Here is a 27694-nt window from a genome sequence, read left to right on the forward strand (position 1 = left end):
CAGTTTACCCAGTCATACCTGCAGCAGTAGCTGCCTCTTCACCATACACACATCCTCATTCTTGGTCTTCCATCATCACACATAAACACATATTCTAGTTTTCCTATATTTTCATCCTTTTTTCCCCATCTCTTTTTCCTCCACCATCCAACTCTATCAACCCTTTTCCCCCAGGCCAGCCAGAGGGATATAGCCTCCTCATCTGTGTCACGTTCTGCTCTGGGTTCAGGAGGGATTTTTTCTCTTCTACTGGTGCTGCCCATGGCTTGCTCTGGGGTGGGGCGGGGGTCGGGGGTGGTGTGATTTGGGACTTTCTCTTGACAATGTGAAAAAAAGTACTTAATATACAGATACACACACACACACCTAATGTGTCTTCATCCATGTCTTATAATGAATGCATGCACATCACTGCTGCTACAGATGCTATACTTTCTTCGGTACCTCTCGGTTGCATCTCAAATCAACTTGAGTTTTTTTTGTACTGAAAACATGGTGACACACAGAAGGTAGGAAGAACTGTCACAGTGGTGACGGGGGGGTACTCCAGATCCGTGTGCCAAACCAGAGTTTTTAGGTTTCGATGTTGTCTGCCCTTTTCCTTCTGGTTGTTGTCTGTATTTGTTGTCTGTTTGTGTTCATGTTTACAGTCTGTATGATGTGCCGATCTCCGTCACCCGTGACATCAACAAATGCATGATTTTCAGACAGCCATCTTTGTGTAAATCATTGGCAAATTTGATCTTAGCTAAAAAAAATGCACATTAGCAGCTATGTTGACAATGCATATCTAGTGTCCCTGAGTTGCTGTCCTTCCAAGGGTAAAGCATCAGAAAGCACAAAAAAATCCATCCAGATCTTTTTATTGAGAGCCAGAGGGTTTCTTTGCAAATCCATGAAGGGGCTTTAACATTATGACGACTGAGCCGGAATGGAGAAAATAAAACTATAATAAAAATGCACTGAAAACCTCATCTTCCGAAACAACATGCAGTCCTCTTTAAGGCCATTCGCAGTGCAGACCTCGGCTTAATTGAATGAAGACTCCTGTTTGAGTATCATGAGCCCAGGCATGAGACAGCGCTGAGGGGCTCATGGGTAATTACCAATGCCGAGCGGCACAATCAGACCTGTGGCAAAAGCTATTAGATTTCCCAGGAAAAGACTCAGACGAAGACAACTTCCCCTCCAAATGACAAAGTAAATCGGATCAGATTTCCCCGGCCGGGCTCGATTTCCAATTGCTCCGCATTTGCACCTGGAGGGAAAACAGCATTGGAACAGAAGAACCAAAAAAAAAAAAAAAAAAACGAGAGGAACACTGGGCATATTAAATTGAGTCATATTGGTCTTTACATCTCTTGACTTACAAGCAAACATGTCCAATTCAAAGCCTTGCCCAGGGACCTTTTCTTTCACGGTGATTCTCTTCCTCCCTTTATTTTATTGTCTCTCTCACTTCTTTTAGTTTTTAAGCTTAATTCCAGTGAGAGATAGAAGACATCGTGTATTATTCCTTTTGTGTACTTTCAGAAATTTGTTTATGTATTTAAGGGTGCTGCTGCACCCTAAATGCATCTCGCTACAACTTGTGTTCCCATCAGCATTCTCCCTCTTCAATGTCGGGGGTGGGGAAAGGAGGAGGGTCAGTGATCTATTCACCCCTCTATTTCCTCCTCCCATCCGCTACATTTCAAGCTGATCTGGGGTCTGGCAGTCAGTGATTTATCCTTACACACATCTCATCTTATATTACAGATGCTGCAACTGTGGCCTTCACTGGCCCTTTATACTGTTAAAGATTTACAGCTTCATCAACACATGTCACAGTGCAGACATGACAAAAGAGAATGACCACACATCCAAGACAGAGAAAGTGGTGAGTGAAAGCAGACACAGGGGGTCACTGGGGGCTTGTTGGAGCTTATGTAGGCATGCTAAATGGAGCTTATAATCAGTGTAGAGGAAGAGAAAGAACTTCCAAGGCAACTTTCAATGAGTGCGGTATCTCAATACACTGGAAGATTAATCATTTGGATTAAATTGACAAATGTGCCTGTTGTACTTCTTCAGTAGGATTACATAGAATGCATGGGTTTCTGTGGCAGCCATAAAAATAAAATCATCACATGTGCTATAATCAATATAATTGTTGTTTTTGATGGCCATCTGAAATTTCTGCATTGCTAAATTATAGGGCCAGGTTGAAAATTCTTCCTTTAGATTTAGCATTTTAAACATTTGTTTTGTGAATTTTTAATTGCTTGTAGTGTCTATGACTTTGCAGTGGAGACACTATGCAATTTTCCTATGAGGTTTAGTACACTTTCTCAGACACAATGCAATGTATCCAAGCATGGATCCAATATTAAAATGACTGATCAAATTCAGGCTTGGTTTGAATGTTTCACATTCTTAGAAAAATCCCCAAAGATGTGTTTGGATGCGGTTGTAGCCAAATGGTCAAAAAACTGATCCACAGTCATGAGTGAAATCATCATACAAATCGTGCCGTAATTACAGATCCCTGACCAACTAGCTCAACCCTGTCAGTCAGTTAAGATGTTAAACAAGGAATGAGCAGAATTAAATGAAGTGAATGTGACCACGGCTGTTCCTGCATTTCAGCACCTGCCCTGTTAAAGCCGAGGCAAACATTTAAAAGTTAAATGTCATTTCAACAGAAACGCATCACCAGTTCACCTGGCAATTATTTTCAGTTGTAATTTCCGCTTCTATCTGCATGCAGATGGAACAGAGGAGGCAGGTACAGGGCAATAATTACTGAGCCTGACTTAATGCCATTAAGCAAACGGAAATGAAATTTGCCATAAATGTTGCTCGTCTGTGTTGTAGAACTAATGGCCTGAAGAGAAGCACCCCTAACTCGCTTAATAAACATTTGCTCCCGCTCATGTTCATCGCTGAGTAAAGAAAGTCTCGAGACCTTCAAGAACAGGTCATGGTCCACCTCAAAAAAGGGCACATTGTGTAATGTTCCAGAAGGAGATTCTGGCCTTGATGGCATTGTTTATTGAAAGTGCAGAGGCGTGTTATCACCAACTGAGAAAATATAAGAAGCTATGTCAAGAAAACCTGCTTATATGTATGCCTACAACTGTCAGTCATTTAATTTCCAAGAGTAAATACTTAAATATCTAGTTTAACGAAGAGAAACAAAGAGTGCTACAAATAATACTGCAGTCATCCACCAGGGACACTGTGGTGGTTTTACATTTCAAAGCTGCTGATGTCTATGCTTTTTATGCTCAATTGGTTCCAACAACAAAGTTTTATATTTTGCTCAAATTAATCTAGCCTTTGTTTCAGGACTGAGACATGGGGACCAACACAGACACATGGAAGAAGATTACTCATCTTACTGAGACACAGAAGGTCAAAACTCATAAACAAGACCAGCAGGGATCAGCATCCAAGAGCAGTGTGGTGTCACATGTTAGCTAGGACAGCATATGAAAACGAACTTTTCAATTAGAACAACCTGGATTTAACTTTAGATTTCTGTGAAGCGTGTCGTGACCAAATTGTTTAACCAATAGACACATAGCATTATGAAAATTCAGTTTAATTTGAACTTTTTCCACACACACGCACACACACACACACACACACACACACACACTTTAGTGGCACCTTGGAAGTTCAGGGCTTGAACACACAACTTTTTGGTTATGAGTCCGCTTCCTAAGGTCACTACCTCCCCACGCAAAAGATAACTTGACCAAAAATTTCACCAGTCATTCAATTCAGAACCTCGGGGTGTTTGGGGTTTACAGTCACTGCGGATGCACAGTACATTAACAATATTTTTTGCCCTTAAAAAGGATAATTTTTAAAGCATTTTCTCTTTTCCATTGGTACGATAGACTTTCAGGGCTCTTAAGATGATACTTGAACCAGATTCCAGTGCTAATGGCTACTGGACGCTGATGTCCTTGCAGCCTCAAAGTAGCCGAGAGCACACTGTCAGCAGAATACACAGCAAGCTTTTCTGGAAAAGCAAAAAGGTCTCCTCTGCTTCAGTCATTTGCCCTAATGCAACTCTGTCAGCCATTTGATCAAGTACCAAGGCTCACCAGGTCTCACGAGTTATCCGCTCCCGTAGCAGTCGAATCGCACCGGTCACTAACTTCAAACAACCCACCGAACTGGGCTGGCAAGCTCAAGGCTATTTTATCCCAACCCAAATAAACAAATGTTTTAATCTATTAAAGTGATGGCTGTTGACGGAGCCAACATTTCCTGGGATCCATTAGTTTGGCTTTCACATCAAAGTGCTTTCAAGTCTCTCTGTCTCTAAAAGTCTGTCTCTTTTAAAAACCCAGCTTAATGCAACTCTCACGGTGGTGGCTTGTGATTCTAAGAAATGAATCATTTCTGAGGACGGGGAGCAGATTTAAAGGCATCACACATTAGGCAGAGTTTGAGTCAAAACTGAAAGTTGTGCACTGTATTATGTGGGAAAGATGAAAAACAATTCACAAAATCCCCGGTCAGCTTGCGCTTAGACGTCACATTTCCAGCCAGTGTCCAGATTCATTTATCAACTGTTCAGAAGCATTAAACCCTGAGCATAGACTGCCATAAAGCACAACTAGACTTCTGCACAGAGTCTATCAATACATGGTTAAAAACCAAATATTCAATGCACTTTGGCTTTGGTTAATCGGCACAATTCACATTGTCCGAGCATGAGGGCAAAATACGCTGGGAATTATCACGGAAAAAAGGCCATTTGTCAGTGATGGGTACCTTATTATATTAATGTGACGTTTCCATAAAGAGCTTTATTCTTTATTCTGCTGATGCCTATGAAACTCAGTGGCATAATTTATTCATATGTAACAAAGAGCAAAGTCTGCTGGTACCTGGCACCACCATCACGCACATACTTTTAATGTATAATAAAGACACCGTGGAAATAGCATATCAGCCATATAAATTATTTAATTTAATTAAATTATAATCTAAATGTATTAAAAGTGTTAAGTTTCTTAAATCCAGAAACAACAGAGTATGCAAGCAAAATGACTTCTGATACTGTATTAATGTTTTATTTTCGGCCAATCCAGTTCATGTTAGCTTTTATTAGAACTAAAAATGAAATACCAAGTTGCCTACAGAAGAAATACTGCCATGTTTATAAAAAAAAATTCCTCACTGTAAAAATAGCAGCTCCTAAATCTGACATAGGCAGGAGGCACTTCAGTGCCGAATACCACAGGGACACAGCACATTGTAGGAGTGGAACAGACCTCAAAGCTAAGGAGCCCCAGACTGGCTATAGTGGAGGTGGGGTTCTGCATCACAACGCAAAAACACGCAAATCAAAATGGTTTTGCCTCATCCATTCCAGAAGGAGAGAATATTGTTTAAATATCATGTTTATTGCTGTTGCTTCAGAAGATGGACCTTTGTCTTTTTAACTTTTTAAAAAAAATGGAAAGCCATCTACAACTAGGTATTTTATGATCAGGGTGACAGTAATTAAATTAAAATACATCCAGGCCAAGGTTCATGCCTCTATGGGATGTATGAAAAATCATAAGAGCATGTGAACATAAATTGCACATGTGTCCATCCATAAAAAAGGCTATGGGGCAGCTAGGTGCACTGTTATTCAGTATTCACATGTATGTTTTCCTAATGCTGCACTTAATACACCTTAGCTTGGTCATGTATGTTTTGTGCAAGTACTACAAAATGCACACATCAAATGTGGCGATACCATGTTGCATCTAGTTATACATAATCTGGGGAATGATTTTAAGGCATTACTTAAGACAGTTCAGTAATTGTCACGGCCACATCTGCCCGGAAGCAGACAGGGTTGGTGTCCTGTATAAACATCTGGTGGCCATCTTGTTCGGTGCCCGCCCATCGCGTGGTTTTGTCCATTGTTGCTACTAGCCTTTTCCTTGCCCGATCCTGCTTCACATCGACTTTCGTCTTGCCTGACCCCTCTCTTGTATTTGCTCTGCCAGATTATTGTTTGACCCTGATGTTGACCCACGACTACATCTCAGCCATTCTTCAGCCGTCACCATTGCCAAAATATGCCTGTTGACCGATCAGTTTTCTCCGCCAATTGTTCATGCTCTCCATCTTTCTCTGCTGACTCACGTCACCAAAAGCTCTGCATCTCCTCCAGCCAATGTCTGCAAATGTGTCCTAAGGCCCTTCCTGTGACAGCAATGTTCAATTGACAAGTCACAGTTCTTGAAAAATCAAGTGTTGGCAGTGGATGTGGTCCCAAGATGTTGTAGCGTCCACTGATGGTGCCACAAACAAGTTTATGATTATGAGGAACAGAGGGAAACAGAGAAGAACAGACATGGGATTTTTTGGGTGGCAGTAGCCAAGTGGGTAACACACTCACCTCTGAACCAAAAGACCATAAAGGCACAGTTTCAAACCCCACTTATTACCATTGTCTCTGAGTTGCTCCAGGGGAAATATCCCTGTGACTACTGCAGGTATCTTTGGATAAAAATGCCAAAAGATTTAATGTAAATGTTATGCTCAGTCTGACCCTATTAGGCAGTTCGTAGTCACAACAGTTAAGTACTTTTCAGATAGCTGTCAATCATCTCCAAGGGCTCCACTCATGGCACAAATAATTACAATAAAAATGGTAGTTAGTTTCAAGATACAGATACCTACACAGATAACCTTTTTGTTTTTTATCTGTTTCTAAATGTAAATCCTGACCTCTGCAGTAATGTACCAGGCCCATACGCATCATTCTAAACCGTCCTAAAATTTCATTCAATAAAAATGACATTGTTACTGCTTCTCATGCTTAAAGAGATGGACAATGGGCAGCAACACTCAAGTGATGTGGAAAAGGAATGTTTTTGTAATATTAAGATCTGCTATGTGAATTTTGCCATTAACTGTATGTCTCTGTGCTGCTGTGATCAAGGCAGACAAACCTTTCACTCCAGAAAATGCCTTGCAGTGTTTGGCCTGTAATCAGCATAACAATTTAACAAAATAAAACTGGAAGCCAAGAGATTTGGCTTGAGTCCCCACCGCCATTGTTTCAGGGCAGGAAGACAAACAAATATGCTAAACAAAACTAGAGAAAAACATTGCAAACACTACCACAAAGGAGGCAGGCTGCACACAAACACACACACATCGCAAATTTGCATTGTCTGGCACTGGTGCACAATGCCTTGCCTCGCAATGCTGCGCGTTTAAACACACTTTGCACCAAGAGTACTGAAGAGGGATGAAGTAGCAGATGTTTTAGCCTTCCAACTTTGGCACAGTTGAGGCAGGCAGATGCCAAAGTGCTTCATTAGGCCCTATCGGAGAGGCGGCAGATCAAGGGGCTTGGGGAAGTCTATCAGTGGTGAACACAGCAGTTGTGGCACCACAAGGCTTCTCCACAGCACTTCAGCGCTTCAGAAATATCACAATCCTTGCATAATCCTTATATCAGTCTCTTTACTTAGTCTAAGTCCTGTGTGTCTTTCTCCCCGTCTCCACGGTTGGGTTTCATTGCCCTTTGTTGCCACTTGAATCAGCCACATATTATAAATTCGGCGGATAAATTGTTCATTACCTCTGGAGGATTGTAATTTAATCTGAATGTAGGCAGTAGCCAGTCGTGCTGAAAAATGCAGCGCTGCTGGACGTCTCCACTGGAGGTCTGGTTCTACCACAGTGGACAAAACCTGATCAAGAGCTCAGGTATGACATTTAAGTTTTGCTCCAGGTCAGATAAAGTTTTATTTGGTTTTGGTCTTAGATCTTAAATCATATTCAAACATATAAATATAAACATATGTCATATATACATTACTGCTCAGACAGTGCACGGTTGAACAGAGAATGTTAAAAAAAGGAGTGCCTGAAAAAAAAGACTTAAAAGAGCCATTTTCACTGCAGGAAGCATTTATGAAATAAACTAAAGAACAGCAGCAAGCGAGGCTGGTTTTTAATTACCGAGTATTGTTTTGTCTCCCTGAAAAAGGAACCACAAAAGTAAATCACATGAGGTCCTAAATAGCAGCAAATTGGAAAAGTTTGGTCACACCCCCCATTTCACATCCCCATTTTTATAATTCTTTATGGAACAGGGGGATTGTGTTAACTTTCTGAAGATGTGAGTTTTTACAAGATGTTTCTTAAAGACTTGTTTTGGTTTGAAGAGTAAAATCACTGAACAAATACAGTTACATAAATAATAATAACACAGAACACAGAAACATTTTAAAGCCTTCTCATCCTTTGGACACCCACAAGTTAAATAACATGTGTGCACAACATCCTTTTCACTTTATGGTGTGTTTAATCTACCCCAATTAGCACATTTGTGAATGAGTCAAAGTCAAGTCAAAGTCAGCTTTATTGTCAATTCTGCCACATGTACAGGACATGCAGAGAATTGAAATTACGTTACTCTCAGACCCATACAAGTAACATTAAATACAAAACAGTAACATTGAATACAAAGGTATAAATACAATTTTAAAAAACACAATATACAATTTTTAAAAACACCATATACAAATAAGGGCACATGGAGGAGAGTGCGAAACCATGTAGTGCAACAGAGGTAAGTTTAAAGTGACAAAGTGACAAGTGAGGTAAGTTTAAGGTGACAAAGTGACAAGTGAGGTAGTTGGCAGACCGAAGCTGCACAGAGTGACTGGTGTATGGTCAGTTTGTGTGTGTTCTCACCAAAACTAAAACATCAGTACCCAGACGCAATTGGCTTCTCCAAGATCTTGAACTATTTATTGAATGGGCAAGAATGAGCTTCAAGCCTGCAAAGTCCAGGTCCTTAGCGTTGACGAAAGGAAAAGTGACGGGCCGCTTCTGTTTCAGCCTAGGAGACACCCAGATTCCATTAGTGTCAAAAAAGCCAGTGATGAGCCTGGGCAAGATCTTCAGTAGTGAACTGAAGGACACTGCCGCACGCCAAGGTACCTGCAAGGACCTTGATACAAGGTTTCGGACAAGTCTGGGCTTCCTGGAAAGTTTAAGGCCTGGGATCAAGGTCACCTGAGCCAAAAAGGTCCGGCTCTACAGACATTCTGCAGTTAAATTTTTACATTTACATTTACGGCATTTGGCTGACGCCCTTATCCAGAGCAACTTACAACGTGCTTTCAAGTTACCATCGATGAAGAAGTTAGGTTTCCTCAACGTGTATAGAGGTCAAAACTGGACGGATGTGGCGTGTCCAGGAATGCATTTGAACACAACATCCTAGTTGGCACAGTAGTTACTGGGCGGGCCTGTAAAAAGGAGAAGCAGAAGCCGATCCAGGAGGAGACACGGGCTGAGGTGGAAAAAGCTCGCTTTAGCAGAATGGTGGTTCAAGCAGAGGGCTTGGGCTAAGTTGGAGCACCTGGGCAGAGCTTTGGAAGGTGGAGTCACACTCCTTAAGTTCTTAGTCCAGTCAGTGTTTGAAGCCCTGCCCTCCTGTTCCCCTGGGGCCTGGTGGACTCACATTCATGCCATCGCGTGTGGCATAGTGCACTACCTGGACACACGTCAGGGTCTCATCACCCCCGACTGGGTCACCCGAAACACCCCGTGACCCCTAGTTACATAACTGAAGATATATCCATGTTGCACCACAAGGTGTATCGCAGTACTACTCTACTTAATAAGAATGACTATAACTGACAGGAACATGCAATATGCCTACCAGCCAATTGGAATCAAGCATTCACTCTGATGTTGTAGAGAAGGTTGTCACTAGATGAAACTTGTGTGAACAATGTATGTTCTGCACTGTTGGTGCATTAGTCCTCAGTCTCTGTGGCCTGATAAATAAGCCAGCACCTGCTCAGCGCCGGGTGGATTAAATCAATAGACAACAACAGCAGCCTCTCCACGGACCCCCGGACACCGTTAAAAAAGTGAGTTACTCCTGTGGAGCCATGCCATGGCAGCCTCAAATTGATAAAAATGTTCTCACCTCGGAGCCAGCTGACTTAGCCTGAAAGAGCACTTACTTATCAGCACTGTCCACTTTCCCAAATACTACAGACTCTTCAGGTTTTAAGAAGCCTCATAAGAGGACCACCCAGAAACAGTGTAAAAAAATCTCAGATTAGACATCTGAGTCCTTGGGCAAGCTGCTTAATGTGGTTTCAGACTGAGCTGCAGGGAGATATCAAAATGCTTCCTCTGCCCAAAAATCGATGGACAGTTTTGAAAACTAACGATGAAGCATTTGTGATGGTGCATTTCTCCAGCCAGACACTGCCGGGTGTTTACCAAGCAATGTTGCGGTCACTGTACTATTTGCCAAAGTTTATTACAGGGGGATAAAGCTACAGCACTTTAATAAATGGCAGACAGATCCGGCCGTGGGTAACATAGGACACGGTTTGAATGAAGGGGTGGCAGTAGCCTAGAGGGTAACACACCTGCCTCTGAACAGAAGGTCATGGGTTCAAACCCCACTTACTTCCATTGTTCCCTGAGCAGGAACAATATCCCAGAGTTGCTCCAGGGGCACTGTGCCAGTAACTAAAAATTAAACATTATTAAACAAACCGACATATTGCTGTACCAGTGCCAGTTTAAAAAAATGCCCATACCTACTGTATATCGTTCAGTGCATTAAAACTGGTTTGACGAGTGCAAATGGCAAAAAAAATGACAATCAATCTTAATGCCTATAACCTACTGCACCAGTACGTTTTACACATATCGCCATTTCAAGCCCCTGGAGGACCATAGACAGGTTAGAGGAACTCGTATTAATGTTAAATGATTTCACAGAGTGAAATTTTCATGACTGGTCCAACCTGGGTATATCAAGCTATATCAAGGTCATAGTACCAGAAAATTATTAGCATTATGTATAGAAAAAGCAATAATTTCAATGGCATTAGACAATTATTATTTATTCTTTGTTTAATGCAATCACAATGCTTGTAAACTAGTATTCTTATTATTAATTAATAATACAATATTGGTCCAAAACAGGATATTTTGTCAGCCTTGAAAAATACTGTTGATATTCCCGGTATATTCAGGCCAATATGGTAGTTGTGAGAATAGGACCCTTATGACTCTTTCAATTACTATAATTTGTAAGAAGAAGCATGTACAGAAAACGGAGGGATGGAAGGATGGATGGATAATATCCTGTGACCACAGCAGCATCCTTACAAGAATGTGTAGATGTCAGTCCAGTGTTGGCTCGTTCTTTAGAACATCTTTTATTTCCTCCCGGTTTGGTTTGTATGGTTTTTGCAACACTTTGGTTAAGACGAGGGCCGGGTTATGTCTTTATTTACTCGAGTGGAGGGGTGGAGAGAGAGAAATCAATGGCTCGCTGCCAGAGGAGACATGTACAGATCAATGGGCACTTTCAAAAAGCCTCAGGAAAAAAAGAAATCAATGACTCTTACATGTAATTGATGATTCTTTGGCTGGCAAAGAAAGGAAACGACAAAGCACACCTGCGCATCAGGAGAAATTACTCCGTGCCCCCCCCCCCCCCCCCCCCCTCCACCACTCATTTCTTTTCTTCTCCTCCACCACTAAACTCCTTCACTCCCCCATTTGCTTCAAAAGAACCGTCTCTCTCGCGCCGAGCTTCTACACTTCACTTGTTTTAGTATTTTCTTTCCTCAGGTGGTTTAAGAGTCGTTGGCGCACAGTCGTGCCTGTTTTGGAGGCCGAGGGGACGGAGAAAGTGACAAAACGTGGCCTCAAACGCCCCCTCCCATTGTACTCATGATGGCCACAGCACGGGTGGTGGTGACACATCTGTTGCCTGGGCAATGGGGTGAAGTGGGGCGGCGCCCTCCTCTCGGGCAGACAGCGGTGGCCGCCCGCGTGACAGGAGGGTGACTGCTTCTCCGGGATGTCACTCAACTCGGCAGAAGATGACAGAACATCCCATTACGGAGCGATGGGCTTCACAGGTCATTAGGTAAGGTAGACATTAGAGAGGAGCACAGCGGTGGGCTGTGAGTAATGGTGTCAAGGGCGCCTCTCGCCTCGCCTCACCTCGCATCACCTACTACCCCCTCACGCACACATAGACTTCTGTCAACTTTCCGCTTCTTCTCCTCCTTTTTTCCACGGGTAACTTGTTTTTGTTCTGCGACACTTTCGCTCAAAACAAAAATCCATTTTATGATTGTTGGGCGACTGTGATGACTTGTCATTTTAAACTCAAAAAGGGGGATGTCTGAAAGAGCAAAAACATGTAAGAATAAGATTTATACCAAGGTCTAATGCATGGACACCACTAGACTTTGCTAAAAAAAAATCACAAACTTAAGTGAAAAGAAGTGAAATTGAAAGTGAAAAATCACAAACTTAAGTGAAAAGAAGTGAACGTGATTGTCATTGTAAAACACTGCAGCACAGCCTATGGTGACACAATGGAAAAAAGTCCTCTGCTTTTAACCATCACCCTTGGTCTCCGGGGAACAGTGTGAGGTGCTCAGTGGCACCTTGGAGGATCAGGATTCGAACCGGCAACCTTCTGATTATGGGGCCTCTTCCTTAACCGCTAGGCCACCACTGCCTCATAAAGAAACTACATCTGAAGCAGCAGCAAATGCGAAAACAAAGGCCCGAAGCCGGTGCCTTGTTCAAATTCCTCCGTGTGGCCGAACACATTATTAAACTGTGCTCGGGGCAGGGCATGGAAGCCACCATCACGCCTCACTATGCTCCCAGAGCCCAACTCGTTCAGCCCGGGCCTGCAGAACCTCCTAAAGCTCCTATTTACAGCACAAAAGCAGCCTGTGTTCCGCCCCCCCCCCAAACCCCCCAACAAACGCCGCTTTGATTCTGACTCCTTCCTCCCTCCTCCCCCCTCCCCGCCTTGCCCAGCAGTTTTTAATGACCCCTTCCGCCGGGAGAGCCGCCTCGCCAGATCGGCCCGCTTTTTGGGGGTCTTCTAACGAGAGATACAGGACCGGTGCCAGGACCTCTCTCACTCCACAACAAAGGCAGAAACTTTCTCTTCACGCTTGTTTTTTTTCTCTCTCCCTTCTTCATCTTTCAAACCAACAAAAAAGATCCCTTTAAGCAGCTCAACTAGCGTCTCCCAGGGATGAGATGAAAACAGGGTGGGTGGGTGGGTGGGTGAGGTGGTGTTTAAAACTGAAGCAGAGTGATAGAGAAAGAGAGGGAGCGATAGGAAAGTGCTTCTTCTGCACAATTTAACCAAAAAGCAAAAAAGGCTAAGAGGGGGTTTGTAAATGGGGGATTGGGGGGGGGGGGCAACTGATGTCTGGATGGTCCAATAAAAAAAATAAGAATGCAACTAAAGACTATTTTATACGTACACACAAACACGTAAATATAACCAGACCACAGTGCAGGATATTGTTCCCCTCCTCTTTCTTTTCTACAAGCCGCGCTTTCTGTTGTGACAGGATCTCTGAATTTTAAACACACTCTAGCAGCGCCCGCTACAACAGCGCATTTATATAAGCGTTTATTTATTCATGTTATTTCCCCCCATGCAGCCGTTACAAGCCCCCAGGTGCAGTCCCCCGCCCCACGTCCCGGTTCTGTTTATTTTCTATACTTTGCCAAACTAGCAGTTCTGATGAAATGTAATTTGTTGCGATGTTAGTCACTCGTGTTGCTGGGTACCCCCCGCCCCCCTTCCCCCCACTGTTGCGCCCTGAATACAAAACATGGTCAACAATATTGAATAATGATCGGCCACTACAAGCCACCATCGGTCCCTTGGGATGAAGGAAGCCGTTTGGTGGAAAACCAGAACAGAGGGCCCAATGATGCGGCTCACTTCAAACAAAATGAACGGAACAAGACAGACAACTGTGCTGGAAGGCCTGCAGATTGTTGGCCTTGATGGTGCTCTATTCCCATTTTTGTGAGGAGAAAGCTGTACTTTAACACAGTCTGTTGGCCATAATCACAAAGTGATAGATAAGTGCATATAGAACTGTAGCCTTCATGTTCCCCTGATGGAGTCTGACCTTTGGATGACCTCTCAGATGACCTCTTGGCTACTTCTAAACAGCGCTAAGAAATGCAAAGATGCTGAGTCACGATGTAAAAGTGAGACTTACGCTGACAAGTATCTGTGGAAAGGGACCTCTGGAGTTTTCAGGCACATTGATTGGTGGGATGACCCAGTCCCTCTTGTGTCGCCGGTGTTTCCCAGGAAACCGGATGGAGAAAGGCACCGGCTGGGGCCCGTAGGCATCTTCATTTGGACTGGTTTCCAGTGAGATCTGGAAAAAGAACAAACAAATCACATTTCTGAAGGACGGTTGGTGATGACGGCTTACAGCCTGGAACTTCCATGACCGGAAGGTCACCCTTTCCCTCTGGGCCTTGTTGTTTATGCTGGGTTGTAAAAGCTGCAAATTGAACCGGAATCTCACCAGTGAATTTACGCCACCCGTTAACCTACCAGGGCCAACGCTGCACAAACCTAGAGAAATACTGTGTATACGGTGTGTGTTATTATTGTGTCTCATATTGTGTCTCATACTGGTATTCTGAATTAGTGAACATGGGTTATGGGGCATCCTCATGTAAATATCTATTCAGAAATGTGTTTATTGTTTGTTAATTGTTTATTTTTAAAGTGTATTTTGTTCAATAGTTTTATTAAGAAACTGAATTACTTTTCTCTTCAATTGTAACATTTGAACTTTTAAACACTTTTAAGCACCAACTAACTGCATTGTAGTGACATTTTTGTTGATATTTAGTTATGGAATAAGTTAAACCCCCCAAAAAAACATAATATGTGAAGTGATTGTGATACACTGCGACACAGCACAACCATCACCCTTGGTGAGCAGTGGGCAGCCATGACAGGTGCCCGGGGAGCAGTGTGTGGGTACGGTACCTCAGTGGCACCTTGGCGGATTGGGATTCGAACAAGCTACCTTCTGATTATGGGGTTGCTTCCTTAAGCAATAGGCCACCACTGCCCCATAAAGAAACTACAGCTGAAGCAGCAGCAAATGCGAAAACAAAGGCCCGAAGCCAGTGCCTTGTTCAAATTCCTCTGTGTGGCCAATCACATTATAAAACTGTGCTCGCCAACTGTGGAAGCCACCATCACGCCTCCCAGAGCCCAACTCGAGATTGTCCTTGTGGTTCATCTTTTATTTATTATATTTTTATTGCCGCTGGTCCCTCGCAAGTTTAGTTGACAAGTGACGGTTCAGTTATTCCCATTTTCTCAGAATGTACTGTATCTTACATGATCCTCTGATAGGGAATCTTGACAAGTGGTGTCAGTAATAGGTATTTATCTGAATCCAGACGTCCCAGCTAGGCAGTGGGTGTATATGTTTGTGTGTGTGTGCATGTGTGTGAGCATATAAACATACATACAAGTGTGAATGGCACTCTGCAGGTTAAGTACATAGCAGGGCTGAGATAATTCACGCTATTTCCCACAGACCGTGTGTGTCGTCTGTTTTCATGTCTCCTTTTGTTGAAAGGCACTGAGGCAGCCAGGAGGACGTTGAACTAAATGGAGAGAGAGAATGGGAGAGGTGAAAAAGAAGGAGACCCATTGTGAGGGTGTAACTGTATCAAAGGGAGTACAGCGAAGACTGAGCGTTGCTCATTAAATTTGATGGATGTTAGAATATGGGCCAATCACCATTCATTTACATATAATGGGCCCGAGTGTAATACGTATTCCAATACTTTTCCCATGTTCCGGTCTTTCTTTCCCTGACCCTCTCCTTCTCTCTCGCTCATATACACGCACATACACCTTAAAGTGCTGGCTTGCCTGTCACACAGGTAGTTAAAATGCAGGAAAGCATGGAATAAGCGGTGAAACCGGAAATCTTGGCAGAAAGTTGAAGGGGTCTTGTTCACCACAAGCTGTTTATTCTAATTACAGCCATGCTCAACTTTGCAGGCACTCTTTATTTACTGAAGTGTGTATGGGGGCTGCTGGGGGGTGGGGGAGCTTGTCTGAGCATGAGAGACTATACCTGCTTCTACTTTTCTTAAAGAGGCCTCCAGGCTATTTTTAACATGTGTGTGTTTGTGTCGGCATGTGGCTGTTTAGAAGTATTTCAGATTTATGTTTTTAAGAGAAATACGTCCTCGCAGGACCCCAAGGGGTGTTAAAGTGGGGACATTTCCCATGAGGGAAAATGTTAATTTTCAAAATATATGGAGGGATATTTTTTTCTTCTTGATTCTAACAGAGATAATGTTTGTGATGTCTGCTGTGAACAAGCAAAAGCAATGAAATGTAGGAAGTACCTTGCCCTTCTAAATTTTTGAAAAATTTTGATTTTATTGAGGTGTTGTTTTCATAGGTATTGAACAGCCCAGTAATTGAGACAGTTAAACACTTCAAACACAGATCATTCTGTGCACCTTTCAGTGTGTTGTTGTCATGTATCAGGGCTGGGGTGAAGGAAGCGCAGAGGCAGGACCTCATGGAAACAAGTATTTATTATAAAAGGAAACATAACAGGCACATCGGCCGAAAAAGAAAACACAAAAGAACTTGAATTAACCCAAAGGCATGTGGCATAAGGCCAGGAACACAACCTTGCATGTCAGGTAATCTAAGGTACACATCAATGTCGCAGACCCTACTGGGTGCCACCTACATGTTTTTCTAGTTATTATGCTTCATTTGCTCCAGCTGAGTTTACTTAGGTGACCTGGCACCGGTTGTGACTGACCAATGGCCCTGGGGCATCACAAATGTGAATACTTACATTTACATTTAAGGCATTTATCAGACGCCATTATGCAGAGCGACTTGCAATCAGTAGTTACAGGGACAGTCCCCCTGGAGCAACTTAGGGTTAAGTGTCTTGCTCAGGGACACAATGGTAGTAAGTGGGATTTGAACCTGGGTTTTCTGGTTCATAGGTGAGTGTGCTACCCACTAGGCTACTACCACACTATAATTGTGTGCCCTTCTGCCATATTCTGGTATTTTTGTCCATTTTATCATCCATACTCTGGGGATGCATTTTGGCACCTGTGGCAATTGCATAAAATCAATACATAAAAATTTAATAATTTTATTTTCATAAACTCACTTAATCAACTTGGGCCCTTTACATAATGATTAAACATTCAATTGTGTTCATGATTGTAACCCCTTAAATGCAAGTTTAAACATTTGAATCACTGATTGTTTATTAAAAAATTAATTAAAAATACATATTTTACATATAATCAGTAGTAGGGAGACAAGGCAATTGTTATAATTTGAGTCATGTCAAAGATCAATAAAAAATTTATTTAGTAGTTTTTAGTAATATTTATGTAGTGTCAAATAATGAGCTATGATGTCTGGGTCACTTAGTGTCTCCCATGACAAATTGGTCTTAGGTAAAGGGCAAGACAAAGAACAGTTCAGAAGACCTTTCATGAAAAAACAACAAAGAGCCAGTGTACATGGCCCAGAGGGTTACTGGGGTCCCACCCTGGAGCCAGGCCTGGGGTTGGGGCCCGTGAGCGAGTGCCTGGTGGCCAGGCTTTTGCCCATGGGGCCTGGCCAGGCCCAACCCGAACCAGATACATGGACTCATCCAACTGTGGACCCACCACCCGTAGGAGGAACATGAAGGGTCTGGTGCAATGTGGATTGGGTGGAAGACCGAGGCAGGGGCATTGGCGGTCCGATCCCCGGACAAGGAAACTGGCTATTGGGACATGGAACATCACCTCTCTGGCACCTTCGGGTCAGGGAATGGGTTCTGACTGTTGTTCGCACTTATGCGCCAAATAACAGCTCAGAGTACCCACCCTTTTTGGAGTCCCTGGGATGAGTGCTAGATAGTGCTCCGACTGGGGATTCCATTGTCCTGCCGGGGGACTTCAACGCTCACGTGGGCAATGACAGCATGACCTGGAGGGTCATGACTGGGAGGAACGGTCCGCCAGATCTGAACACGAGTGGTATTTCGTTATTTGGACTTCTGTGCAAACCGCAGTTTGTCCATAACGAACACCATGTTCGAACATAAGGGTGCCCATCGGTACACTTGGTACCAGACTAGGTCGCAGGTCAGTGATTGACTTTGTAGTCGTATCATCTGACCTGCGACCATATGTTTTGGACAATCGGGTGAAGAGAGGAGCGGAGCTGTCAACTGATTACCACCTGGTGGTGAGTTGGATCAGATGGCAGGGGAAAATGCCACATAGACCTGGCAGACCCAAATGTATAGTGAGGGTCTGCTGGGAACGTCTGGCAGAAGAACCTGTCTAGATGGTCTTCAATGCCCACTTCTGGCAGAGCTTTGACCGCGTCCCGAGAGCAGTGGGGGACATTGAGTCCGAATGGACCTTGTTCCACTCTGCAATTGGCTGTTGCTAGCTGTGGTCGCAAGGTGGCCGGTGCCAGTCATGGCGGTAACCCCCGTATCCGCTGGTGGACACCAGAGGTTAGGGGAGCCGTCAGGCTGGAGAAGGAGGCCTACAGAGCATGGCAGACAGGTACCGGATGGCCAAATGGAGAGCAGCAGTGGCAGTCGCCAAGGAAAAATCTTGGGCGTGGGAGGAGTTCGGTGGGGCCATGGAGAAAGACAACCGATCGGCCCCAAAGAGGTTCTGGCAAACCATCTGATGCCTCAGGAGAAGAAGGCAGCAACTCGCTCACACTGTTTACAGTGGGGATGGGGAGCTGCTGGCGTCGACTGGGGCTATAGTCAGGAGGTGGAAGGAATACTTTGAGGAGCTCCTTAATCCCACCAACGTACATTCGAAGGAGGAATCAGTGCTGGGATGCCTGGGTATGGACTGTCCAATCTCAGGGGCAGAAGTTGCTGGACACCAGAGGTTATATTCAATAATTTTCAGGATTTAGAACCTTTAAATGCCAGTTTACTAAATTCATTCATTGATTATTTATTACAAACCCCTACATTTATTATTTTATTTTTTAATAATAAATAGTAAGGGAATGAGGTAATTTGAGTCTTGGGCATGTCAAAGATCAAACAAACGAATATTAAAAAAACGAATTAAACTATTAATAACAAAAAACGATTTGAGTGCATTAGTATTTTTATGTTGTACCCCATTTCATGTTTTTGCACTCTTCGTGATTTATGAAAAATCATTTATTTAAAGTACCTGAGTATAGTCCTGCGGAATAGGGCACAAGGGTTAAATTGAACAGAATAAGAAATAAGGGTCTGTAAGAGTTTTAATCACTGCCATGTATTCGTCACATTTTCAACTTTGTTTAAGAAAACCTAATTAAAGTTTGTGTCTGGGTGACATTCAAACCAAAAAGAATTGGTTGGTTAGTTAACTCCATCTTTTATGAAGAAAAGTCAGTCTTTTGCTGTAGGTTTAAAATAGTCTAGTTACTAAGAGGTTATTACACGTGCTGCTTATTTATGACGTTAGCTATGAAAAATCAGTTAATAAGTAGTGGAGAGACCAGGAGCTTGAAGATAGACGAAGGGAGTTGGAGTATGCCACTGTCATATTAAGTAGACTGTGTTTGTGTGAATTTGTTTGAGGTTGCAGTGCTGTAATGGGAACAGGAAATAACTAATACAAAATACACACATATACATGCTGTTTTGTACACAAGTGTTTTCAGTTTTGTAACTTTGGCAGCAAATCTAATTTCGCTGTTTAAATAAATATATAAATGTCTTTCCTCTCAGGTCCTCGCTCTCTTCCTGAACGTGACTTTTTCATGTTCACCATGTGCAGCCTCTGCGTTTTTTCTCTCTGCTGCTCTGTTTGCCAGGGTGAGATGCAGTGGTGCATGCCAGCCTAACAGGCAGATGCCAGGCTCCAGCACAGGCAGCAGGGCGGGGGGTGAGTATCAGACAGATGTGCACCTGGCCTGGACAAATGTATTCCCTCTATTTGTGCCCATCCGTGTTAACTGGGACTGACAGCAGACGGTGGGGGCTCCAGCTTAGGGACCCTGTGCAGGTCACCTCCCTGAGGGGAGAAGGTGGAACTCAGAATCCTGGAGCAGGGCAGACAGGGGCCTGGAAGCAGCAAAGAACTGGTGATGGTGAATGAGCTAAATCCTGCATACTGAATACAGGGGGTGGAGAACATGTAGATGCAATGAACCCAAGAGTGTATGAGTGAGGGCTGTGAGTGTGTGCATGTGTGAGAGAGAGAGATCTAATGATCTGAACCTAGACTGGTTTGTCTGTGTAGGAGAACGTAGAGCCTGCTCTTCACATACACAAAATACTAAAGCCCTTACACACACATAATATGTTAATAATGAAAAAAGGAATTAGTTATGGTATAATTCTATTGTCTGATTTCACATAATAAACAAACCTCAATCTTACTGTTATTTGAAGGGTTACATACTGTAATAATACATTTTAAACGTGTGAAATGTTTATTGACATTAATGTAGCTTTGTTATGTTTATGTATCGCCATATGATAATGGTAAAGGGTATAACCAGGATAGATGTCACATGATACATTTCAATAGATATTTTGGACATTTGCCTTATTTTTCATTGGCCCGTATGGTTCAGTAAGCTTTCATCTAAAGACTTTGTGCTTTGTGCCTTGTCACCCTGGATAAAGGTGTCTGATAAATGCAATATCTTTATATTGTGTACAAACTATACATTGTATAATAAACATATACATATTTTATGTTTTTGTGGATTAATAGCTCAAGTATTGTACTCCATTGGTCAATATCCAAACCTTTCTCATTTTTGTTAATTTGAGATGTTGAAATTGCTTTGGGACAGACTGAGACCCTTTCTTATTCAGACGTAGATACCACTGAACAGGGAATTTCTAAATTCTATGGTCCAAGGTTTCTGAAGAGCAGCTTCTTATTCACTGACCTGTGTGCACCATGGCTCACTGTACCGTGGTGAAGTGGTCACCATGGGCCTGACAAAAAGTGAAACAGCTCTGCCCCTCTACCGGGATAAGTCCAAGAGTTCGAAGTTCTTATTCATTGCTGAAGAACCTAGAGCTTATTGGTAGGTGAAGAAACCCAAACCCAATTCATTCCAGGTAGTTGTTGCATTTGAGATTGTACATGGTGCGGATTCCTGGACTATAAAGTGCACGTCTATTTTCTTCAGAAGTGTACATATCGCCTTAGGCAGATACTGTATGTACAGAGCAATGTGACCTCCGTGTCAATGTTGAAAACACCTGCCAAACTAAAGCCAGTCCTTTCCAAACGAAATCTGGAAACAGTGATTCACGCTTTCATTACATCTCACCTTGACTTCATTGCTTTTTGGGATTAGCCATCTCTAGCTCGCCTACAATTAGTACAAAATGCAACTGCACGTTTTCTCACTGGTACAAACAGGCGAGATCACATAACCCTGATCTTATCTTCCTGTCTGTTTAAGAGTCCATTTTAAAATTGTTTTATTTGTTTTTATGAATTGCTCGCTGAATTGCTTGGCTCCAGCCTATTAGTCAGACCTACTCAGTTCTTACACTCCACCCCGTTCTCTCAGGTCTTCAGACGAGAGACTATTGTCTGTTCCTCAGTCACATTACAAGCACAGAGGCCACAGGGCGTTTGCAGTGGCCGGTCCACATCTATGGAATGACCTACCATCAGTGTCAGACAGGCTCCGTCAATCACTGTGTTTAAATCTCGTTTAAAAAGTCACTTTTACACCCTGGCTTTTAACCCAGTGTGACGTGGTTCTTATACGGTGTTCTTATGCAGCGTTTTATGTGATTTCTTATGCAGTCCCAGTCCTTTCTTAACTCTTTTACTATGTTGTCTTAAATGTTTTCTGTTTTATTCAACCCCTTGATTAAATTAAAATTGCTGCATGTTCTCTCTTATTTTATTGTTTTCTCTTTTAATATTTTTTAAAATTCTGTTTTTATTTTTATTTTTCATTTTAATGTACTGCACTTTGGTCAGCTCCTTGTTGTGTTAAAGTGCTTTATAAATAAATATGGTATATTTTGGTTGTCTCCTGTACCCTTTATACCCTGTGGTCATTATTCTTCCATAAAAATATGTTATACAGCAAAATGGTAAAGCAGTTTGGTATGGTTAGTAAATACATGTGCTAAGGTTGATATTTCAAAGGAAACCCAAATCACAAGGGCGCAAGAAATGATAGTCCTAAAATGAAGAGTAAAAAATGTAAAGCTTATCAAGAGACATTTCTCTGATGCAACATGAGGCACAGATTCTTTTAAATTTAATGTCCAGTGCAATTTACTGCAGATTTCCCAGGAATTATCAGAACTATTTCTTAGTTGTCAAAATCATTTTGTACACAGATGTCGATGCAGACACACTCAAGCAAAATTGACTTTGGTTGGTTATCCACACTGTCTTTCATGACAAATTAGAGAATTGATGTTATCTGGCTTCTACAGAAGATTGGGCCCTATCCGTTCCTACAGCAGAACAATAAAACAGACATTCCAGTTGCTGGGGGGCCAGTTGAGGATGGGACCTGGAGATTATCAGGAATAATCAATGCCTATGAGTCCACAGAAAATTAATAAGCTGCAGGGTGCATGACCAACGGACACACTAACCAGGACCAGGTACCAGAAAGTATTGGGCAATATTGCAATTTCTTGTTCATATCACTTGTATTAAATTGTGTTTTATTTAAGCTCAACAGCCAACTAGGTGAACCAAGGTTGGACCCTTGTGTATTGTTGCCTGAATCCCTTTGCACATTAATTTCCGTGGTTATTTATCACAGTAACAAATAAATAAAGTATATAATATAAGTATGCTCATATACAGTACTGTGTTATGCACCAATTAAAACAAAGTCATTGTTTATGTAAGCTGCAAAAAATGTAGTGTAGCGTCTGCCTAGGATCACAGATGACCCTTTATTTTCAAAGACCCTTTTAGCCTTTTACATTTACATATAAATTACAAACCTGGACACTCAGACTACATTTATATTGAGGCTGGATTGCCCAGTCTTCCCCACTATCACAAGGACACTAAACAGATTGGGTCTCCAACCGTTACATCAAGCTTCAAAGCATTCTAGGAGATCCCATGTCTAGCCCCCACCCTTGCAATACACATCACGCACACACCCAAAGACATTTTCTGTATTTTGTGCTAGGAATATGTGATTATAAGTGGATCCCGTATACGCATGCATTGTGTGTACGTTCCCTTGTGTGAATTATACTAGTTACAAGTTTCTATTTGCATTATTTAAACTCTAACTGCCGATTTTCGAGTGTATAAGTGTATCTCTACTTTCCTACCTCCTAAAGGTCCCTTTCTTGGTATCAGAAGGAACTTCTCTTTATTACTGAAACAGTGATGCATACTATGTGATCACAAAATGCATCATACAATTTCAACAAGGTAGAAACTGTAGCTGCCCTTGATTCTCTGACGATTCTCATTAAGGCTGTGGTTAATTGATGTGAAATACTGCCATTCTCTTTTCCTTACTTTCCTTTATCCTGTATGTATATGTTTGTTTAATTGTTGTATGTTAGCTATAGCCTCATTTATTAAATTCTTTATATTCACAATCGTTTGTTTCTGTGTGCTGCCCACATTCTGGAGTCACTGAACGTTGATCCTTTAAGCTACATGCTAAATTACTGCTAGCACTGCAGAGTGGGAAAGCTACCCTTCCTGGCCAAGGGGCGGGGTAATCGTTCCCAGAATTGATAGATAATTATATTACCTGCTCGGTGGACAGACAGATCAAGTAATTGTAACATTAATTCTGCTACAGTTTATCCTAAAATCTAATCTAAATGTTTATAATTAATTATAAATATTTCCCTTTTGAGCAAATTCATTACAGTAGTTAATATAACAATATTAAACATTGATAGTTATTTACCTTCCAATGCTACATTATAACCAAACACACTTTTTGAAAATGTTTATTTATGTTTTTTTTTTTGCCTATAATTGAATGTCTGGTCTAACAGACCCTAGAGTTGTTTACTACACTCACAGAGTTCTAAAGAATAATCCTAGAACCTGTTGTGAACTCACTACAGGAAGAAAATGAAATAATGGAGGCCTTTCATGCACGTGTGCAGATGACTAAGGAAGAGACGGAGTGGTTTTGAGGAGAGATGAGAGCAACTCCCTGATCATGTGTTGGCCTTTGATGTGTCTGTGGGATTGCAGCTCGATCACCCGACCCCGCAGCCAACACTTTCGCTACGGTGATACGAGTGGAGGAGGCGTGACATGGATTTTAGGTCTTTTAAAGCATCCACCTGGGCGGCGAGATAACTCTAGTAAATAAATTACACGATTCCTCAACCTGTGAGGTTGACCTGCAAGATTTGATACATACACACACAAACCACTTGCAACAACACATTTACACACATACAGGTGCAGAAACCCCCATGAGACACATACTCACACACACACACACACACACACACACACACACACACACGCACACACACACAAATGAGCAGATTACTTATCACTGATGCCAAAGGGACCTCAGCAACACTCCCATGGACTCACTGAACTGCAAGCAGGAAATGAAACTCATTTTCCAAAAGAAGGAGTTGCAAAAGGAGTGACACAACAGACCATGGTTATGCAACAACCATCTTTCTTCAACCGTAGCACCATGTGCTCCAACAGAAACTGGGTTGTTGCATGGCCCCAGCTTTTCAACATGGGGCTGTAAAAGGAACTCAAGAACAGATGCTTCAACTCAGCGGTGAAGGGTGGACATCAGTGTTTGCATTGGCCTTGTTAATCTGACTGAAAAAGGTACCCAGGTTGTCCTTTGATGTTTGTACTTTGTCCAGAGTGAACCCCTGATTCAGGAACAGAGTTGCCCAACAAAACTTTCCTATCATGGCACCATAGCATTTGCTGTCCTTTTGTCATCTGGGTGATTCTTTTTGTTGTTTGGGAGAGGCCACAGCTTGGAGACATGGACTGTCCCATCTTACCTTGCCACAAGTCTCTTATTCCTTAACAAAAATTCCTCAGTTACTAAAAGGAAACTAAGCTGTTCGCACGTTAAGTTGGGCATGTAAAGCTTTTGAGGACGAGCTCAGAAAAGAATTTCTGTTGCTCTTCCTGGACCTGCCACCATTAATCCCATCAGCACCACAGACAGCTCGCCTTTACAACAGTTTGAGCTTTGACACTTTCAAACCAATCAAAAGTAACAACTCAGAGCTGTATATCTGATGTTCAGTCAAGCAAGGACCCCTTTAAAGAGCATATTCCTGTTGACCGGTATCTCTTGAGGAAACATTCATACGGTTCTGATGGTTTGATTTTTATTTCAGTGCCTTAAGCAGTGGCTGCTACTCTTTGTTCCAAGGACCAACGCAGAGGGAGAAACAGGACAGGCAGAGCATGAACACAGTAATCTGGAGTCTTACATACCCTACATCCTACATACTTTTTTATTTTCCAATTCAGTTGCGCCTGGAAGCCTTTGCGCTGCTGTTGTCTGGACTGGCGCTGCATGAGATCCAGTGCACCCATGATTAGGGCGTGTTTTAACCAGACTCGGAAAGGCCACATTTACATTTTTTTGCTCTTACCAAGTGAAACATGATTGCCCACATCAATTCACAGCAGCAGGGCCTAATGATTATGATGAGGTAGAAGGTCAGCATGTTAAGCACCCTTAATAATATTACTTAATGGTCTCATATCAAAAGCTGCCCTTTGCGTTGCCCTGGACGCTGAATAACTGATGGGAATCACATCAGGAAGATGGCTGTTGGTGCATGTGCTTATGTATATGTGAATATTAGGGGTGCGACGGTAAAAGGTAAGGTATGGTCTGAAGCTCAGATTTGGGCACCGGTTTTGGCGTGTTTGTTTTGCGTGTAAAGAGAAAAATGCACAGATTATTTTCTTCTGTTTTATCTGAAGTGTTATGGTAAGTCTGTTCAAAAGCATTTGTCATTTTATTGTGGTTTGTAACAGATGTGAATGCACCCGTAAGACAGGTGTGTTATGAATTGGCGGGGCTATCAGCTTGCACTTTTCTAACATAGTTATACACCGTACTGTGTCTGGATGACTTGTAATTTAAATTTAAAATTTTAAGTGAAGTGATTGTCACACGTGATACACAGCAGCACAGCACACAGTGCACACAGTGAAATTTGTCCTCTGCATTTAACCCATCACCCTGAGTGAGCAGTGGGCAGCCATGACAGGCGTGGGGAGCAGTGTGTGGGGACGGTGCTTTGCTCAGTGGCACCTCAGTGGTTCCTTGGCAGATCGGGATTCGAACCAGCAACCTTCTGATTACGGGGCCGCTTCCTTAACCGCTAGGCCACCACTGCCCTCTGCATGTATTTTGCTTTCATTTTTTAACAGAACATTAACAGTAAGGAACATATCTGTAAGCCTATAAATGTTTGCCTCATTCTTTCTATGCTTTTATATTATTCAAAACATGTATTTGTAGCCAAGAAATGTGTTATATAACAATGAGATTTTTTTCACCATCATAAGACTTTTTTCAATGTCTACATTTAACTACATTAAAACTATTAGTAGATGGAATAAAGATGTAACATAGTGTTATGTGATAGGGCTAACATGTGTACAATTACTGTGTAATTGTCATAGGTTACAAAGTAGTGGTAGCAGTCTGCCATTTACTTTTAGAACAGAAGTGCCACTTATTCTGTACCTGAGTTTAATGAGTGAAGCAATCTTGAGAGAAATGAAATCAAGTTGGAACATTTCAGTGTACACAACTGTGTTTTCAAATTTACATCCAATGGAGTAGATGCTCACATTAATGACAACATTGAAATGTTGTGTACATGGCTGAAGATTTGTTAAGGATATGCTTTTCACAGGCATATGGATATGCATGGAGCAGCTACCTGTTGGTGCGGTGGCAGCGTGGGTTGGCTGGGCATCACCGTCTGCTGGTTGGATGGCACCTCTTGTTGGTTGGCTGTTAAAACTGGCAGCACCCTGGGTGGTCCATCCAGGGCCAGCTGGACTGTAGTCTCCCACGAGTGTGTGTTTGGATGGTTGTGTGCGATCACCAGAAACTGGACTGGCTTGGCCAGGTTGACACCATCGTGGCTGGTGTAGATGGAGCCATCTTTTGCCACCCTGAAGCTCGGGTTGCTGCTCTCAAAGGCCACACCCTGGTTGCCTGAGCAGCCATTAAACTTCACTGTAAAGGAAAGAGAACATCATTAATATTTTAAAATGAGACCATTTGACCAGTGAATATGAATTTGGCATGTACCATCATGGACTATGAAGGTTCACTACACTACAGTACAGGCCACACCACTACATTAACCACCAGGGCAGTGATGACCTAGAAGGTAAAGAAGCGGACGGTTACAAATTCAAATTCAAATCACCAAGGTGCCATTGAGGAGGGTATGATACTTTTCATGCCAACCAGAAATGTAGCTAATTTCACATTAATTAAATCAAATATAATTAGAGAAATCAAGTGTGAATTTTGAAATATAAACTATGACAGTTGACTAAGGCTAAGGATTTGCACAACAAAATAACACACAAAAAGTGCTTGGCAGTTATATAAGAAGATAGCAGCCTTGTTTGTGGGTGTGTAATTATACTGTCAGTACCCAGCAGTGCTTCCACAAACAAGGCAAAAACTGTATTGCCATGTGTACATTTGAAATGAGCATTCCTCAGTGCAATTAAATTCTTATTTAGAAAAAAAAAGAATAACAAGTAAATGTGCAATTTTTAGTTTGGTGTTTAATTTGTTTTGTCTATGAGAGGCTTG

General features: G+C 42.3%; 1 protein-coding gene across 1 annotated transcript in view; it reads right to left on the reverse strand.

Moving 5' to 3' along the window:
* The window catches only part of LOC114797992 (cadherin-4-like), a 285019-nt gene that overhangs the window by 71628 nt on the left and 185697 nt on the right, over window positions 1-27694 (reverse strand). Inside the window, exons 4-5 of the mRNA XM_028993348.1 lie at window positions 26799-27100; window positions 14067-14231 (exon numbers count right to left, since the gene is read on the reverse strand). Of these exons, the coding sequence (XP_028849181.1) occupies window positions 14067-14231; window positions 26799-27100 (467 nt within the window). The remainder of the gene's footprint in view (window positions 1-14066; window positions 14232-26798; window positions 27101-27694) is intronic.

The sequence above is a fragment of the Denticeps clupeoides genome, chromosome 10 (genome assembly GCF_900700375.1).
Source record: "Denticeps clupeoides chromosome 10, fDenClu1.1, whole genome shotgun sequence".
Lineage (NCBI taxonomy): Eukaryota > Metazoa > Chordata > Actinopteri > Clupeiformes > Denticipitidae > Denticeps > Denticeps clupeoides.